This window comes from Carcharodon carcharias, chromosome 7 (genome assembly GCF_017639515.1).
Source record: "Carcharodon carcharias isolate sCarCar2 chromosome 7, sCarCar2.pri, whole genome shotgun sequence".
NCBI classification, from domain to species: domain Eukaryota; kingdom Metazoa; phylum Chordata; class Chondrichthyes; order Lamniformes; family Lamnidae; genus Carcharodon; species Carcharodon carcharias.
This window is the reverse complement of record NC_054473.1, coordinates 154,163,563-154,183,897: the sequence shown is the minus strand read 5'-3', so window position 1 is coordinate 154,183,897 and position 20,335 is coordinate 154,163,563. Positions and strand designations below refer to the sequence as shown.

The following is a 20,335-nucleotide window of genomic DNA, read 5'->3' as shown; positions in this document are numbered from 1 at the left end:
GGACATGTTCATAATTACCATCACAACTTTATTAAATTTTTAAAACCCTACATGAAACCTCATCCCGCTGGATGAGGCTTTGTTTTTTCTAGTTGTCGCCGGGGCTCCTGGTCTACCCACCAACCTTAAGGTTGGGTGGGCAGGTCCTTTAATTGCTTAATTGATCCTGTCAATGGCCTCAATTGGCCATTGACAGGTCAGTGGGCGCGCAGCTTATTTTGCTGCGCCCCCACCTTCCTGAAAATTTAAATGGGGCGTGGTGATTCCACCCGACGTCATCCCGCATCATTTTACGTGTCGGCGAGCAGGCCCCGCCCCCGCTCGTCAATGGTAAAATCCTGCCCTGTGGGTTTTGTTTTTTTTTAAGCTAATAGTTGCATTAAAATGTATCCATATCATATTTATTGTTTGTGTGCTCCCACTGAAATAGCACCTTATGTAAAGAAAAATTTATGAATTTACATGTAGTGACCATTATCATCCAAGGTCTGCTTCACCCCATCAACCTTTACCTTAACCATAAATGAACCAGGAGTAATAAGTGCATGGTTATTTCAGGCTTGTTCCAAACTCTCCCCTCTATCCCTCCTGTATCCAAACTCTTCTCTTTCCCCCACCCTCGCCTCAAGTCTCCAGGCTTCAGGCCTCACTGATCTTCAGGCCCTTAGGCCTCCTGACGTCCCTCGACTCCTCTGCCCCCTGACCTCTGCCTCTCTCAACTGCCCCCCTCAACCTCTCTGAATACCCCATCACCACCCCAGACTTCCCCAGTTCTTACCTCGATGGCACAGTCTTCGCACCAACTTCAAATCTGAAACAGAGCCACTGAAAACGTCACTTCCGAGATGACAATTCTAGATTCTCTTTCTCTCTTTCAGAAACACAGAAATGTTACAATGCAGAAGGAAGCCACTCAACCCATCATGTCTACACCTGCTCTCCAAATGAGCAATGCGCTTAATACCACTCTTCTGCCTTCTCCCCATAACCCTGCACATTCTTACTCTTCAAATAACAGTCTAATTCCCTTTTGAATGTGTCAGTTGAACCTGCTTCCACCATACTTTCAGGCAATGTATTCCAGACCTTAACCACTCGCCATGTGAAAAAAGTTTTTCCTCGTGTCAGTTTTTTGCTGCTTTTACCAATTACGTAAATCTGTGCTCTCTTGTTCCTGATCCAGTCACAAGTCCCTACCCAAAAATTTAAACATCATTCTTGCATTCAAGTGTGCTCAATGTGCTCAATTACAATTTGACATCAAAAGTTTTAATTCCAAATGAATTGGACATCAAATTTGATAGTGTGCTCAAAGTTACCAAATGTGCTCAGCAATCTTAGCATTGCAAAATACAAGGAAATTACTTAAATAATATCTGAATTTATTCAGCTTTTCATTTAGCCCCAAAAAATCACTCCACTATATACCACATGCTTAAAAATACCACCTGATCCGCAGCAGTTCATAATTCATTTTTATCCCAGGAGCTATACTTTCCTCCCCTCCACCTCCCCCCCATGCCCCAACTGTGAATCTCAGGGCCTAAACTTTCATTGCCCCCCCTTCCAGTATCAGGGTCTAAAATCTCCCTTCTCTCTCCCCCTCCAGTCTCAACTCTCTCTCCCTCCAGTCTCCAAACCTTCCTCCTCTGTCCCTCACGTGTCCAAACTCTCTCCCCCACTCCTACTGTCTGTCCAGCAAACTCTTCCTCCAGCCTCCAAATTCTCCCCTCTATCCCGCCCCTGTTCAAATTCTCTTCCCCAAACCTCCCCTCCCTCCAGTAATCTCCCCCCCACCCCAGCCTCCAGGCTTCTGGCCCTGCTGACTTTCCGGCCTTGGGCCTCCTGACCTCCCTCAATCCCCTTGCCCGGCCTGGCCCAGCTAGATCTCTTTGCATCTCTCTCCCTCCTCCCCACCCCCCAATCCCTCTCTCACCCCACTACTGCCCCGGATTTCCCTGATATGTATCTCATTGCTGTGGTCTTCACTGCTGCTGTGCCAACTTCAAATCTGAAGCAGAGCCTGCTGGAAAACATCATTTCCAGTTTCTAGCTGGCTCTGTGAACAGAGATCTCTGGTTGATGGGGTGGATGGGGGAGTGGGATAGTGGGGCGGTGGGGAGATGAGAAGGGAAAGGAGGGAGGAAGGGAGGGGTTTGGGAAAGGGGAAAGAGGGGAGGGGAAAGATGGGATGGTGGAAGGGAAAAGGGGGAGGGAGGAGGGGAAAGAGGGTAAGAGGGCGTGGAGATGGGGAATATGAGGAAGGTTGGGATGAGAGCAGTGGGGGGAGGGGGAGAGAGAGATTGAGGGGTCGAGGAGGGAGGAAGAGAACTGCTGCAGTCTGGAGGGTTGGGAATGGGGTGTTTTTTCTGGTTTGGATTTGTACACGAATCAAGGTGATTGCAAAGGACTGAAAGACCTTCTTGCTGGGAGTTTCCTGCTGCTGGCAAGGCTGGAAAATCCCACCCTTCATTTCAGACATCCAGGCAAGGATTTTTCCCACAGGCTTCAGGATCAGTGATGTCAGTGTTAAATAGGGGCCAGAAACCTGCATTGTGGTGAAAGCAGTCTATGATTTTCCCTGAATTTTTAAAACTCATTTAACCTCTTTGACCAAGCTTTTGGCCATATGACCTAATACTGTCTTATCTTGGCTCATTCAAGCTGAAAGTTTGACTTTTGAAAGTCTGAGGGGTGCAGAAGACAATTGCTCAGCGGGGTATGGTGGGGGGGAAAATTGCTCTGGGTGAGCAGTTGATGGGGAGAGAACAGCTGCAATCCAGGACAGGGGGCAGAAGGGTGGTGTTTGGACACATGTTGGGGGTTGGGGGCAGGGCTGTGCTGCATGAGTTATAGGTTATAAGCAAAAACATAAAAGTACCTCATCAAAACAGGGTCTGCTTTTTCTAAACTTAACTTCAAACATCATAAAACTAAGCTATTGAAATTCGGATGTATGGAAAATAAACTGATTTTTGGTGTCTGAATACTTAAGTAATGTTGCTAATTGCAAATGTTTTGAGTGCTGTGTTTTGGGGCAATTAATTACATGTACTGTAACTGACGTCAATGTCATGTTAAATGATAGTTAAATGCTTGCTTTTGAGTGCAATTGACATTAAACGATAGCTAAATGATCCGCTTTTGAGCACAATTGATATCAAATAAGTGCAAACGAACACTGTTGCATGCAGATGATGTCAAACTTTTCAGATCGGGCAGTTTCTTCTTATCAATTCTGTCCAGACCCCTTAAGATTTTCAAAAATGTCTATCAAATCTCCTCTCAGCCTTCTCTTCTCCAAGGAAAACAGTCCCAACTTCTCCAATTTATCTGAAGTTCCTCATCCCTGGAACCATTCTCTTGATTCTTTTCTGCACACTCTCCGGTGCCTTCACATCCTTCCTAAAATGCAACACCCAGGACTGGATGCAATACTCCAGCTGAGGCTGAACTAGTATCCTATATAAGTTCAACACACTCTTGTACTCTGTGACCCTATTAATAAAGGATACTGTATGCTTTGTTAACCGCACTTTCAACCTGTCCTGCCACCTTCAATGACTTATGCACATATACACCGAGGTCCTTCTGCTCCTACACCTGCTTTAGAATTTTGTCCTTGATTTGCTATTGTGTCTCCATTTTCTTCCTACCAAAATTAATCACTTCACATTTCTCTGCAATGAACTTCTGCTGCCACCTGTCAGCTTTGTTAAGGCACAGTTGACGGTAAATGCTGAACTGCTCAAATCCCAGAGGGAAATTTGAAACAGCTGCCACAACTGTTTTGCAATTTGTACTTTATCTTGAGATGAGTGCCTTGAATTCAGTAGTAATGAGTCCACCAAGACTGAGGTTTTTAAAAAAAAGCTAAATAAAATATTTTATTAATAAATGTTTAAAGTGCACATATCGGTCGACAAATTACTACTATGATAATTCCTAGCTCCCCTAATTATTCTGACTTCCAGTTACACCTCCATTAAGGCAACAGTAAAATCAAATAGGATTAAACAGGCCCAGGCAAAGTGCACAATACCCTGAACAGTGATATTCAAAGTGAATTTTCTTAGCTTCAGTTGCTGTGGACAGCAACTGGAAGCATAGAGGCTGGAGGCTTTTCACACTTGTGGTTAGACCTTAGAATTCCTTGCCCTTACATACAACCTCAGCTCCCTTATACATGTTTCTCCCTTTTTAAGGTAAATTCCATTGTTCCAAGATGTCTTTGCAGCTTTACTTTTCTCATAATATAAATTTTTCAAAGTATTCATATTATCAGTAATCTTTGGGAAAAATAAACACGCTATTTGGCTTAGCCTCTTATGGCTAGGTATAACACCTCATCATCTCTTTGAAATTCAAACTACCCTGGTTTATTGAAAAATGCAAATGTTCCTCGCACCTCACATTCTAAAACTTCAACTATGTTTACGTATTTTGCATTTCAAACCTAGCTTCCCTTTTGATAATTCAAAAGCTCCAGACTAGCTGTTTTCAATTCAACTAAATTCCACACACACACATCTACACACAGAAAAACAAATCCTAATCCCCACTATTAACCCACCTTTACAATAAATCACAATATTATGAAAATTATTACTTTTTCATGACAGCCTGTTCCACCAACTTGTCAATGTTCCTTTGAAGTTCTATACTATCCTCCTCACAGTCCACAATGCTTCAAAGTTTTGTATCATTCGCAAAGTTTGAAATTGTGCTCTGTGCATCAAGGCCTAGGCCATTAATATATATCAGGAAAAGCAAGGGTCCCAACACTAACCCTTGGGGAATTACACTACAAACTTTTCTCCAGTCTGAGAAACAGCTATTAACCACTACTTCGTTTCCTGTCACTCAGCCAATTCCATATCCATGTTGCTGCTGTCGTTTTATTCCATGAGCTATATCTTTGCTCACAAGGCTGTTGTGCGGCACTGTATCAAACGCCTTTTGAAAATTCATGTACACCAGATCAACTGCATTCCCCTCATCAACCCCCTGTTACCTCTGCAAAAAACTCCAGCAAGTTAGTTAAACATGATTTTCCCTTAAGAAATCCATGCTGACTTTCTTTAATTAATCCGAATTTGTCCAAGTAATAGTTAATCTTGTCCCAAATTATTGTTTCTAGAAGTTTCCTCACCACCGAAGTTAAACTAACTGGCCTGTAGTTGCTAGGCTTATCCTTACAGCCTTTTTTGAACAAGGGAGTAACATTTGCAATTCTCCAGTCCTCTGGCACCACCCCCGAGTCTAAGGAAGACTTGGAAAACAGAACTCCCCTCTTATATCAATACCAAACCCTGACATTGGAGATGAAAACCTGCAACTCAAATTAACCACATGAGTAATGGCAGAAATATGTGAGAAATGGGAAATAAACAGCACCCCGAGCAACTTTATCCACATGACCTCATCGTATCAATTCTTTATCGATAAAGGCAGCCTGCCTCTTTCCTCCTCCCCACCCTTCACATGTAGCCAGTGGTATTGGCTCTCAGATCTCAAGCACCCAGCCTAGGCCTAACCATCCATCAGAGAAGGATGTGGCCATGAATATAAAGCTTAGAATCTGAGGTCCCCCCTTTTGATCATACATGGGATGTGAGCATTGCTGGCTAGGCCAGCATTTATTGCCCATCCCTAATTGTCCTTGAGAAGTTGGCCGTGAGCTGCCTTCTTGAACCACTGCAGCCCATGTGGTGTAGGTACACCCACAGTGCTGTTGGTGAGGGAAATCCAAGATTTTGACCCAGTGGCGATGAAAGAATGGCTATATATTTCCAAGTCAGGATAGTGAGTGGCTTGCAGGGGAACTTCCAGGTGGTGGTGTTCCCATGTGTCTGCTGCCCTTGTCCTTCTAGATGGTAGTGGTTGGGGTTTAGAAGGTGCTGAGGAGCCTGGGAGTTCCTGCAGTGCATCTGGTAGATGGTACACAATGCTGCCACTGTGCATCAGTGGTGGAGAGAGTGAATGTTTATGGATGGGGTGCCAATCAAGCAGTTCTGTTGAAGGGTCATGAGGACTCGAAACGTAAACTCTTTTCTTCTCCACCGATGCTGCCAGACCTGCTGAGTTTTTCCAGGTAATTCTGCTTTTGTGTTGAGCAGGCTGCTTTGTTCTGGATGGCATGAGGAAAACAGTGGTGTAAGGCCTTCAGCTATTTTATCAACTCAGGCTGAAGACATTGCAGGAGAGAATTGCACTGCATCCCAATTATTACAGCCTTGCTACAGATCCAGGCGCTGGCAAGCCTCTTTCTTTCTACCTTCCAACACCACCCCTCTAACTCACCCACAGGACCATGAGGTACATAACATGGTCACAGTTGGTAGATGTATTTACCAATGTGATTTTGAACCATACACATCAGTGGCTCTTGTTTTTGATCCCTGGCTTATGCTGATTTGCCAGATCTGAGCAATTATGTTATTGGTTTCAAAGCCTCTCTTTTCTCTTGTCTCAATATCAAAACCCAATACAGGTTCTGGCCTTGCTACAGAAACTGGAAGTCTCCTTTTTTTTTTCTGCCCTCCCTCTATGCCCTCCCTCCAAGGCACTTTCCATCAATACCCCCTCCCCCCTGCCACCCCATCTCAACCACCAGTTTAATGAGGGAAAAAATAGTCCCTTTCAGCCATATGACTGGCTTCTCACCAATGCAGAGCAGAGCTCTGCATGAGGGGAAAGAGGAGATTTGTTACCTCCTGTTCTTGCAGCTGGACTAACTCACTAGGCCGGATTTTCGCTACTGGGTTGGATTTTCGATACTGAGGCAGGTAGCTCAAATCAAGAAATTTCCTGATTTGGCAGACTCACCTCAATTTAACAGGCCCCGTTATATTTTCACTCTGGAGGGGCATGTTTGATTTGGGCTGACCCCAGAAGCAGATTCTAGGTGGCTATGGAGATGGTCAAGTGCCAAGGCGGGCTGGTTAGAAGGCCTGCCTTAGTTCTCTGGGACTTTGGCCCAATTTCTTCAGAAGCTGTAGACTCTCTAGTCCCCACCCCCTCACCCCACCGCCAATGCCATCTCCATGGCAAATCATGCCCCACCCATGTCCTATGCCCCTCATACTTGTGTCACCCCAATAGCCACTCACTCAATATCCACCACGGGCAGATCTAAGAAACCATGTGGCAATGAAAAAAAATTAACTTCTAACAATCTAATAAAGCTCTTACTCTACACACTCCCATTCTTGAAACCCATTCAAAGCTTTTAAATCTCAAGTGGTTAATCTCTTATATAAAAAAAAGATTCTATTCAAACCCACATCAGAGACAGCTAACACTTTAATAGTCTATCTTAACTGTCAAACTTTGAACTCCAAACTGCCTGCTGAGGAAATTGTAGATTTTGAACATCAGCCAAGCTTTCATAATGACATTACAATAGTCCTTGGGAAATGTCAACAAAAACCTCTATTGAAACTGCATGAACAGACAGTAATTTTATTTTCTAACCTACACCAGCTGTCAATCCAAGCACCCCAACAGACTTTTTTTTTAACTCTCTCTGACAGCATGAGCTTAAGTTTTTTTTAATGTTTAAAGAGCAGAGGGTTTTTTATAAAAAATTTCAGGTCATGACACTTAAATAGAGCTTACCTGCCCTTCAAGAACATTTGCATCTACTCCATCAATTTGTGGCTCCAACACTGTAAGTTCAGGCCTTTGGACTTGCCAAAATGGTATTTGTTTGAACTCGGCACTAAGTTCAAATGGCCCTGCTGAGTTCAGGTTTCCTGCCTGTGTGATTCATGCCCCACCCTCTTCCCCCACTGGCAAAAATTGGATGTATAGGAATTGAGTGGGATTTCCACATCCTGGTCCTGCCCTCCATTTTTTAAAAAGTCCGTAGAGTCTTCCTGTCTGCAAAAATCCGGCCCATTGATTTTTCCTGTCCTCCGGAATTCTAACTCCCTCTATTTAATTTAATAGTTAAAAGCAGTGAGTGGGCTCTACCTTTGAACGTAGCAGTAAAAAGAAACTTAGATAAATCCATAGAAGCCTGTGATACACAGAGCAACACATCCAACCACATTGCAAATAATGTCCAACAATGAGAGCCTATATATGCACAGCCTCTGTAAATGAGATTATTCAATCATCTCAATTCACAGGGAAGCAGGGAGACTACTGATGACAAAAACCAACTGGGGGAGACTACCGATGTGCATGCCAACTTGTGGATCCCTGAAATCTTGTCTAGAATTAAGAACCCCTACTTTACTACGTGCAGAATAGGGTTGAGTAAATCCGTTCCCTTTCCTTCCTTTCCCCTCCCTATTGAGGGAATAATTACTGCTATTAATTTTACCTTCTTTGTGCCTTACAGTAAGCGAAAGCCAAGAGAGACTTTTTCTTAACTTTTGTTATTATAATGCAATTAAGCCGCATTATCCTTAAGTCTTCTCTGCTGTTTAACAGCAGTAGAACAAAACCAACATTATTGACTTTCAGATGAAAAATTAATTCCTTCCTCTTCACTTCATCATCTTCCTCATTTTTATCTTTTCTCTCATGCCCTCCTTCTAATCCTAATCCAGATGGTAGTCACAACTTGTTGTCATGCTGTTGTCTTAGCTTCCATCAATACCAAACAGACTGAGCCATTTTAGGTAAATTGTGCTTCATTTCCCAAGAGTCTGAGTTGAATCTAATCTTGGATTTAGTCTGTGTTTGCACCACCCTTTAAGTACTATAAATATTTTAAAGATATTTCTCTAGTAACTTTTATCATCAATATGTTACATTCCACTGGAGCATAATTTAGTGTGTGGAATTAGTCCATGTCTCAGCAAAAGGTCATTTTCACAGAGTAAAATATTGCCAAATGATGTATGAAGGTTTTATTGATGTATCATCTTCATGATTTGCACTTTCTGAACTGGGACCTTGAATCTATTTTGGCTGAACAAGATTATGCACTATAGTTGAATCACACGAACTGGAAACATCACAAATGCCAAACTCTAGACCAGCACTGAGTTATCTGATCTTAGCCAAGAAAGTTGTAGAAATGATATAGTTTGCCTCTGTGAACTTGAGATAGGAAAAATAGGAAAAGGAAAACTGCTTAGGTTTATGTTTAGTAATTGTTCACTGACTATCTCTGATGGAAGTCTATGTATGTGGACAGGTTCAAGGTTGAGATTTATTTTCATTGGGAGGGCACCTGTGAAAAGTTGTTTTCAGGAAAGGAGAAGGGAAAATTCATTGGAATAGCAGACAAACAACCTGAGTGAATATAATAAGACAACACGCTCATAAAGTGAACAGGACCAGAATCCATTTGATATGTTCAAAATTTGGATGTGCCACAAATTTTCATCTGCTTACAGCTGTGTACATTGAGTGTGGTTGTCTTCGTGTTATTTTCTTGATTTTCTCACTGAAGGAACCTAAAATACTTTAATCAGTTATCCCAACAGACCGTCAGCCTTGTCACACCATTGTGTTTTTTCACATCTCTATAAATGAGCTTTCTATAAATTTTGTACCTATATTCAATAGTTTGTTGAGGTCCAATACATTCTCCTGCAGGAAGGAGCCATTGTTGGATGCATAGATAAAGTACCTTGCCTATATTTGCATTTCGTACAGGCACCTACAGCTTTGTGACAATTTTCCTACACTATTTCCATATTATGCTTAATTTTCTCTTTAAATCTGATATGATAGCCTCTTCAAATGTCATACTCAGCAATGACCTTTTCTTGTCAATCATTCTTTCCCAACCTCTTGAGACACTACATTTCCCTTCTGCTTGTTCTAGTTGTTTAGATATTACAATGGAATTATTTAGACACATTCCCCATAGTAATCTCTGAATCACAACACTGTCCATTGCCTGGCTGAACAGTCTGAATCATATTGGCGCATGTGTCAGCACTCAAATTATCTCTTAATTGATTACTTTGGTCTAATCCTTTGGTCTGAAATGTCAGCTCTGGTCAAACCTGCAGTCCATATATTCTACAGCACTGAGCATACTCTTGCAAGGTTTCAAATACATGCTTACATGCTTTTACACAGGAACACTGGGAATACTTTACATTTCTAAATATCTCTCCCATCTGATCTCTGTGTTTACCCTAGAAATTAAATGGTTCAAAGATGCAGGCCTCTCCAGCTATGAATGTCATTCAGGTTTGAGTTGTAGTAGTTTGTTTTAGCTGGCTGCACTTATGTTTGATTTTCTTATCTCTTCTGATCCTGTTCTTGATCTTCACCTTGTGAATGACAGATTCTGATGAATCAATTCAAAAGAAAAGGAGAGAAAAAGGCCACCTCTGGAAGTGGTTCTCTTCTTTTTAAAAAAAAAAGATTGGACCATTGTGCAGTAACAAAATTTTAAATTGTGATTTAGGTATTAATGCCTCTTTGTGTAAACATGGCATTAGTGAGATTCTGCTGCTAAGTGTATGAGTGTATGTATTATAAGACTAGAAGGTATAAGACACAGATATATAAATCTTGCAGATCTAGCCAGGAGATCTTTATAAGCCCATATGTGGATTTGCACACTGTCTTCTAAATGTGGTCAACATATAGCAAGCAGTTCATAAATAGAGGATAATAAGTGTAGGTAGTGGAGTGTAATTCTTCATGTCACTCCCTGCTAAGAATACAGAACACTAATCTATAAATACTGTTGATCTAAAGAAACAGCTTGGGGATTATGCAAATCCAGTAGCTATTTTGCTGAACTACAAATGAAATTCCCATTGAGGAAAGTTAAAAGCTTATTCTATTTGGGCAGAAGTACAGAGGAGCAGTATGCATGCTTTAATTAAGAGTTTACAAGCGTGACAGATCAAGAGAGTCAATGCTTTGACATAGGTATGCTTTAAGATAGTCTGAAAATCTGCTTTCATAATTTTTTCATTTTTAAAATTCTGTTTTGATGCTCCTATTGGTATTATTGGATTTTGTGATTCTTGGTGCTTTTGGATGCTTGGAAATTATTAATGACTTGGCCAGTTTTACTTAATTTCATATATTAGGTATTTCAGATCTCTGTTTTTATCCAATTAAAAACAGCATAAAAACAAGATAAAATGTGACATGCCATTCTCCCAGAAAAAGGAATTGAGAGCGTGAGGAATTTCTGGTCATGACTTTCTGGTACAACTAGGGTTCTTAAAAACAGATAGTTTTATGATGAGCTCCTGGTGAGGATATTTGTTTTAGATTTTGATTTTTATTCTTTTCAACAAAATTTCTCAATATATTCTGCCTTTAAGGATTTATCAGTTAAAACCTACCGACCCTGGAAATGATCCCATTTGTATGTAGGGTATGAACAAATTAGAAATTCCCTTAAATTACTGAAAGTCTGCCTTATTCTTTGAAAGAGATTTAACTTCCTTCGTGCTAAACTCCCTCCCAGCCATTCTCAATTTTCTTTCTCATAGACATGGCCTATTCTTGTTGTTGCTGGCTCCTCTAATTTAAAGAACTAGATGGACAGTCTAATATGATACGTCACTTGCACAAATGGGAAATATCCTGTGTGAATTTCTTAAAAAGACAGTGGTCTTTTCCCCTGTGAATTGACAGCAAAGTATATTATTTATATGGGAGAACTGAACTCTTTTTCTTGAAGAACAAGTTGGACAATCAAGGCATAACCAATATGTCTAAGGACCACTGTTAAAGACAGTGAAAAGCTGTGGACCTTAGTGTTCCCTAAAAAAATGAAACCAGTCTCTGAAGCAGATTTTTAAAAAATCTTTCTGGTAAGTAGCCTTGTTATAGCAGTTTAGTGATGCATTTATTTACTGCCACAACTTTGACCTGTTAAGTATTAGTTAAAAATTAAATTCTGGTTTAATCTTATATTTCAAATGGGATTAATAGCTGACATTTTTTTGTAGTTCCTCAGTCTTACTGAAGAAGACCTGAACAAGTTTGAAACACTCACATTAGGAGCAAAGAAAAAACTGAAGATGCAATTAGAACTTGAAAAGTAGGTTTTTAAATTCTTGATTTTCTAAGAACATATTATGAATTTGGAATAGTGATTCACAACTCTCTAATAGTTATGCTGACAATTTGGCAGCATACATTCCTATTTCATTTGAGATAGTGATGTTTAACTGCCATTTTGATAATTGTATAAAATATTGGTTAATTTTTGTTGCTGTTCTTGAGGACATGATTAATTTTTTTTATATTTGTTTGAACCTTTCTTTTATTCTTGTAGCATGTTAGAGTGCCAAAACAAATGAATGTAAGCATTTCCCCAGCAATTCTCAGTTTTTTGACTGCTAATGTTGGGTTAAAGTTTTACAGTGTCACGTGACATCTCTCCATAACAATGGTTGGAGAAAAAGTAGGAGGAGTGTAATCACATCTGCTAGATTTTTAGTAAATGTTGCCTTATCAGGTGGGAAGATTACCTGGTTACTTGCTGTGGCTAGGAAATGATGTATACATGAACAGGTGAACACCAATAAAGGATACAATTTTTTAAATGTAGAGAGAGAATTTGTATTTTAAACAAAATTCTTAGGGGGAGGTGGGTGTTAGCAAGTACAAATACTGGATTGAAATTAGTTGGTCTGCAAATTTTAATAGATTCTGAAAATAAGAACATAAAAAAATAAGAGCAGAAGTAGGCCCTTCAAGCCTGCTCCACCATTCAATAAAATCATTGCTGATCTGATTGTGGCCTTAACTCCATTTTCCTACCTGCCCCCTCCTTCCTCCCTCCCTCAATAACCTTTGACTCCCCTGTAGATCAAAAATCTGCCTAACTCAGCCTTGGATATATTCAATGACCCAGACCCCTGCTTTCTGGAGTAGAGAATTCCAAAGATTAATGACCTTCTGAGAGAAAAATTCCGCGTTGTCTTAAATGGGAGACCTTGTATTTTGAAATGTACACACTACTTCTAGATTCCTCCACGAGGGGGAAACATCTGCTCAACATCACCCTTCCAAGCCCCATCAGCATCTTACATGTTTCAATAAGATCACCTTCTGTCTTCTAACCTTCAATGAGTATGGGCCTAACCTATTCTGCTTTTCCTCTGCTTCATCCCAGGAATTAACCTTCTCTGAACTGCCTCCAGTACAAGTATATCCCTCCTTAAATAAGATCAAAACTGTAGATCATATTCTAGGTGTGGTCTTACCAATGCCCTGTACAGTTGCAACAAGACTTCCCTACTTTTATACTCCACCCCCTTGCAATAAAGGCGAACATCCCATTTAACTTCCTAATTACTTGCTATACTTACATGCTAACCTTTTGTGATTTGTGTACAACGACACTCAGATCCCTCTACTGCAGTATTCTGCAGCCTATCTCCATTTAAATAGTATTCTCTTTGCCCACTCATTTAACCTATCTATATCCCTTTGCAGACTCTTTGTGTCCTCCTCATAACTTGCTTTCCTACCTATCTTTGTGTTGTCAGCAAGTTTGGCTACAATAAACTCAATTCCTTTATCCAAGTAGTTAATATAGATTGTAAATAGTTGAGGCCCCAGCACGGATTCCTGTGGCATTCCACTAGTTACATTTTGCCATCCTGAAAGTGTCCCATTATTCTGAATCTGTTTCCTGATGGTTAGCCAATTCTCTATCCATGATAATATATTACAACACCAACACCATGAGTTCTTATATTTTGAAGGAAGTAACCTTTTATGTGGCACCTTATTGAATACCTTTCGGAAATCTAAATATGTCTAGTTCCCCTTTATGCAATCTGCTTTGTTACATCCACAAATTTGTCAAACACAATTTTTCTTCCATAAAATTATGTTGAGTCTGTTTGATTATATTTTAGTTTGCTAAATGTCCTGCTACAACCTTAATAATGAATTCCAGTATTTTCCCAATGACAGATGTTAGGCTAGCTGGCCTATAGTTTCCTACTTACTATCTCCCTTCTTTCTTGAATAGAGGTGTTACATTTGCAATTTCCAATCTGCTGGGACTTTTCTGGAATCTAGGGAATTTTGGAAGATTACAACCAATGCATCCACTAAGATAAAAACAAAAAACGGCGGATGCTGGAAATCCAAAACAAGAACAGAATTACCTGGAAAAAACAGCAGGTCTGGCAGCATCGACGCAGAAGAAAAGAGTTGACGTTTCGAGTCCTCATGACCCTTCAACAGGACTGATCTTTCTTTACAAGGAGAGGGAAATATAAGCTGCTTTAAGGTCTGGGGGGGGGGGGGGGGGGGGGGGGGGGGGGGGGGGGTGAGGGGGGGGGGTGGAGGGGGAGGGGGTGGGGGTGGGGGTGCCCCTTCACTTCCTCTCTCCTCACCATCCAAGGGCCCAAACACTCCTTTCAAGTTAAGCAGCATTTCACTTGCATTTCCCCCAACTTAGTCTACTGTATTCGTTGCTCCCAATGCAGTCTCCTCTACATTGGAGAGACCAAACGTAAACTGGGCGACCGCTTTGCAGAACACTTGCGGTCTGTCTGCAAGAATGACCCAAACCTCCCTGTCACTTACCATTTTAACACTCCACCCTGCTCTCTTGCGCACATGTCTGTCCTTGGCTTGCTGCATCGTTCCAGTGAAGCCCAACGCAAACTGGAGGAACAGCACCTCATCTTCCGAATAGGCACTTTACAGCCTTCCGGACTGAATATTGAATTCAACAACTTTAGGTCTTGAGCTCCCTCCTCCATCCCCACCCCCTTTCTGTTTCTTCCCCTTTCCTTTTGTTTGTTTTTTTTCTTTTCCAATAATTTATATAGATTTTTCTTTTCCAATCTTTTATGCTCCCCCACCCCCACTGGAGCTATACCTTGAGTGCCCTACCATACATTCTTAATTAGCACATTCGTTTAGATAATATCACCAACTTCAACACCTCTGTGTTCTTTCATCTGTGACATCTTTTGATGATCTGCTCCTATACTAACACCACCCCCCCCTCCACTTCTCTCCACTCCCCCCCGACCTTAAACCAGCTTATATTTCCCTCTTCTTGTAAAGAAAGATCAGTTCTGTTGAAGGGTCATGAGGACTCGAAACGTCAACTCTTTTCTTCTGCATCGATGCTGCCAGACCTGCTGAGTTTTTCCAGGTAATTCTGTTTTTGTTTTCAATGCATCCACTATCTCTGCAGCCATTTCCTTTAAGACCCTAGGATGCAGGCCATCAGGTCCAGGGACTTGTTAGCCTTTAGTCACATTAGTTTTCCGAGTACTTTTTCTCTAGTAATGATTGTTTTAATTTCCTGCCTCCCTTTTGCCCCTTGATTTTTCTCCTATTATTATTGGGATGCCTTTTTGTGCCTCCTACTATGAAGACGGATACAAAATACTTGTTCCCAGTTTCTGCCATTTCCTTGTTTCCCACTATTAATTCCCCAGTCTCACCTTCTAAGGGACCAATGTTTACTTTAGCCACTCTCTTCGTTTTTATATACTTGTAGAAGCTCTTACTGTTTTTTTTCTTTTTCTTGCTAGTTTATTCTTGAATTTTAATTTCACCCTTTTCATTTTCTTTAGTCATTCTTTGCTGGTTTCTAAAATTTTACCGATCTTCTGGCCTACCACTAATCTTTGCAGCATTGTACACTTTTTCTCACAATTTGATAGCATCTTTAGCTACCTCAGTTAATGGATGGTGCATCCTTCTCATAGTTGTTCTTTTTTAATGGAACATATTTTTGTTGAGAGTTATGAAATATCTCCCTAAATGTCTGCCACCCTTCTCTATCATCTTACGTTTTAACCTATTTTCACAGTCCACTATAGCCAACTGTCTTCATACCTTTGTAATTGCCTTTATTTAAATTTAAACACTAGTTTCAAACCCAAGTTTCTCGCCGTGAAACTGATGGTGAAATTCTATTGCGTTATGATCAAATTTGCCTAGAGGATCCTTTACTATGAGATCATCAATTAATCCTGTCTCGTTACACATTACTAGGTCAAAAATAGCCTGTTCCCTGGTTGGTTCCAGGACATATACTGTCCTGAATACACTCCATGAACTCATTCTCAAGATTACCTTTGCCAATTTGATCTGTCCAATCTATATGAATATTAAAATCGTCCACAATTATTGCAGTACTTTTCTTACAAGCCCTCGTTATTATTTGATTTATATTCTGTTCTACAGTGTAGTTACTGTTAGGGGGCTGTAAACTACTCCCACCAATGACTTCTTTCCCTTGCTATTTCTTATGTCCACCCAAACTGACCACATCTTGATCTTCTGAGCCAAGATCATTTCTACTATTCTACTGATCACATCCTTTATTAACAGAGGTACCCCATCTTCTCTTTATTTCTTCCTATCCATCTGAATTGTCAAATCCCCTTGAATATTCAATTTCCAGCCTTGGTCTTTTTGCAACCATGAATTTATAAAATGGATTTAATAATGTTAACCAAAATCATGGCCCAAGATACTATTTTCATGTTTAATTTTGATTTCCTAAGATAAACTGTTTTCCCTTCTGTTGTCTTAATTTAGAACCTTTGCTCCCTCTTCAGGGACAATGTTGTATTGCATACATAGAACTTGATCCCACAGGATTTAGCAGATAATAAAAAACAGCAGTAATGTCTTTTTTTTTCAATTTTTAAGAAATATTTGTGACTATGTCAGAAGCTATTATATTTTTTCATTAGCTGTCTGAATATCTGTTGGAAGGACGTGATACTTATAAATATGGAGGGATGTAGTGTGCACTCTGTATAAAGCAATTTATCAATTTTTATTAGTATTAATTTTTATTTGTCAAGTTAGAAGTTGTTTTCATGCTGGTTTCCATTGCATTGGAATGTGCGTACACAATATATGCAGAGGTGCACAATAATTTGGAGGAACTCATGCACCATAACTTTCAGGATACATTGGGCAGAAAATTGCGCTTGTCAGGTGGCGCAAGCCCGACCCGAACAAGCATAAAATGATGCGTGATGACGTCAGGCGAGCATCCCAACGCCATCCGCACTCATGCGATATTTCAGTCGATGGGCGCGCGTGGCAGTCAGCAGTGCGCCTGCTGACAATTAACAGGCCTGTTAAGGCCATTAAAGTTCTAACTAAATGAAATTTTTCGCTGCCTGTCCAACCGCACAGTTGGTGAATTTGGATTTTTTGCGAAACCTCGTCCATGGGCAGGATGAAGACTCACGCGCGCACACACAAAGTTCTGCACTGGCCCTCCTCCCCCCCACCACCCTCAGGCAGCGTTGCAGCGCCCGATCCATGCATGCTAGCCAGTAATTGGCCGGCCAGCTTGAAATGGCAGTCACGGTCCGATTGAGGGCGGCGATCCAATTCACAGCTGCTGCCACTCACTCCCAACGACCAGAAAACCTTGGCCATTATGCCTGAAAACGTGACCTATTTCTAAAGCTACAAGGATATCATCTTGCAATAAGCCAGGCCACTGTCTCTAATACAACAGTGCATTGTCATCCTGAAGTTGCAAAAGGTTTAAAAACCAGCCACTTTTTTTTTTTAAAAATGTTTGTGCCTAAGTGATTCTGGTCAGAAATTTAGTAGGAAACAAGTCTGAAATTGGCAGTTAAATCATATTCAAATTTATACTCTTAGATATGTTGTTCAATATTATATAATTAAAGCAGCGGTCTAGTATAGGATTTTCAGCTCTCCTGTCCTGTAATAAGATGAAATTGTTGTCATTGAAGCTGTGTTATAACCATCCTGTACTGCACATACCATCATTTTTGTGGTGGTGTCCCTAGAATAGCAGTTGAAAAATATGAAGTTATTATAAAAGCAATTACCTGGTGGCTCCATAGCTTCGTACACCATTCTATTGCATTGTGGATTAGTAGACCAGGGATTAGGGCTTACATTTTTCTGCCGTATCAGTCCCTAAACTCAACTGAGTTAAGAGGATCCCCAGCAGTTGTTAGATTCTTCCTCAAGTAAGAGAAGAAAATCACCGAATGAATTATTCCAGTCTGAATTTTGCTATTAGCATAACAACATTAACTCCAAGAAGGAGTCTCTGAAGAGACATATGGACTCGAAACCTTAACTCTGTTTTTCTCTCCACAGATGCTGTCAGACCTGCTGAGTTTTTCCAGCATTTTCTGTTTTTGTTTCAGATTTCCAGCATCCTCAGTATTCTGCTTTTAACTCCAAGCCTCATTGATGTGGAATCTGCAGCAGTATTTTTATTTCTTGGGTAGATTTCACATAAGAACATACAGATTAGAAGCAGGAGTAGGCCATTCATCCCATCGAACCTGCTTCGCCATAGATCTGATTGTGGCCTCTACTTTCCTGTCTAGCCCCTATACCCTTTGACTCCTTAGAATCTATCTAACTCAGCTGTAAAAATATTCAATGAACCTGCTTCCACTGCTCTCTGGGGAAGTGACCCTTAGAGAAAAAATTTCTCCTCATCTCTGACTCAAATGGGAGTCCCTTTTTTTTAAACTGTATCCCCTAGTTCTCATCTCTCCCACAAAGGGAAACATCCTTTCAACATCCACCTTGCCAAGTGCCCTTTTATATGTTTAAATAAGATTACCTCTCATTCTTCTAAACTCCAATGGATGCAGGCCTAACCTGTTTGATCTTTCACCCCAGGAATGTCAATCACAGATGTTGAGATGGCAGAAATCTGCACATGCAAGCGCATGAGCAACAGTTTTAAGTCATGATTTGTGATTTTGGCCCCGCTGTTAGCTTGATGGCAGAGAGAGCCGTGGTGCTGTTTTGAGGTCTGGGAACCAGGAAGGTCAGGTTTCTCTCACATTCTGCTGATGTGCAATAAACATGCTAAAAGGGCATATTCACTTTGCCCAGCTCTTCAGCATGTTGAAGGTGTGTGGTAAAAAGAGCAGCATAAAAAGAAATACAAATTTCTCTTAAATGCAGATAAGCAGCTGCCTAATTTTAAACTTAAGTTAAACTGGAAATTTAAACTTTCTGGTCATCACATTTTTCTCCTCTTAGATGTTTAACTTTTCTGTGATCCACAGAGAGAAGTCTGAGAAAAGAAATATCAACAGTATGGGTCAGTCATCTGTTTCCAGTGCTGGAATTGCACGAGTTACACCAACAAGTCATTTTGGTCCTATTCACTCGATTCGCTGCATTCCTACTGCAGGTAACTACTAAAAAATCAGAACCAAATATTTATATTTCAGAATCTATATTCTGTGAACAAAAGGAAATCCTTTGACAATAAAAGCAGGTGGACTGTCTTCTGCCTTGCCTTCACTACTTTGCATTTCTTCAGGTTCTATATGCTTGCTAGCTTATCATGTTTCAGAAAGAAATAAACTGTGATTGGATGACACTCTGAGGTAGATGTTTGTATGCATTGGGTATGGTAGTGGGTTGGCATTCCATAGTAGTGCAGGCATCCCTCCCACTACAAAAGTATGGGGGAATGGGAGGCATGCAGGCTTCAGGTGCCCCCAAAAGGAAAAAGCAGTTCATACCAGTACTCTTATTTCCCAGATTTCACTGTTTTTTTCCTTCTGAGCCGAGGTGGATTAGGCCCCTTTCATGTATAAATTATTGTGTGTGATGAGAAATTAGTTGGCAATGAGCAGAGGAGGCATCAGTACTTCAGCCTTGACCAGGGTCATTGTGTTTCGTAAAATAAGTCTATGCCTTTCATTTCAGTACAATGAATACCAGCAGTAATTATGTTGCATCTCATGTGTCTGCTGTTTATGCTAACCTGTCTATGACATTCTGAAGTCATTTAAAATCTTCTTTTCTATTTGATATACCTCCTTCCGTGTATCTAGAAAATTTATAGTTGATGTTCCCTATTCACAAATCTAAATCATCTATAAACACACATGGAATAAAAGGTAGACCCATCTCTAACCCCAGAGGCGTACCACTTCCAATTCTGAGCAAGACCTTAATTCTTTGTTCAAAAGTAAACTGCAGATTCTGGAAATCTGAAATAAAAATAGAAAATGCTGGAAATACTCAGCAAGCCAGGCAGCATCTGTATAGGAGAAATGGATAACGTTTCAGGTCAGCTGGAAAAAGTTAGAAATGTAATAGGTTTTAAGCAAGTGAAAGGGGAAGAGTGGAAAAGAACAAAAAGGAAGGTCTTTGATGTGATTGAAGAGGAGAGATTAAATGACAGGAGTTAGCGGCACAGGGCCAAACGTAACGGGACACTTGCAGAAACAAAAGATGTGTCTTGAGGAGGTGTGGATGGCAGACTGATAAACAGCTGCCATCTGAAAGAGAAAACAAAATTGAAACATGCAAAGGAAAAAAAATAAATTGGGGTCAGAGATTGGGTCCAAAGTTGTTGAATTCAAAATTGAGTCTGTAAAGCTGTAGATTGCCTAATCAAAAGACGTGGTGCTGT

General features: G+C 40.6%; 1 protein-coding gene across 3 annotated transcripts in view; it reads left to right on the top strand.

Moving 5' to 3' along the window:
* Positions 1-20,335, top strand: part of zcchc14 (zinc finger, CCHC domain containing 14) — a 190,930-nt gene that overhangs the window by 134,113 nt on the left and 36,482 nt on the right. For all 3 annotated transcript variants that reach the window (XR_005943495.1, XM_041191123.1, XM_041191122.1), the window contains exons 9-10: positions 11,895-11,986; positions 18,972-19,099. Coding sequence is in view for 2 of the 3 variants with exons in the window: in XM_041191123.1 (XP_041047057.1) it covers positions 11,895-11,986; positions 18,972-19,099 (220 nt within the window). In the remaining variant the exon portion in view is untranslated. The remainder of the gene's footprint in view (positions 1-11,894; positions 11,987-18,971; positions 19,100-20,335) is intronic.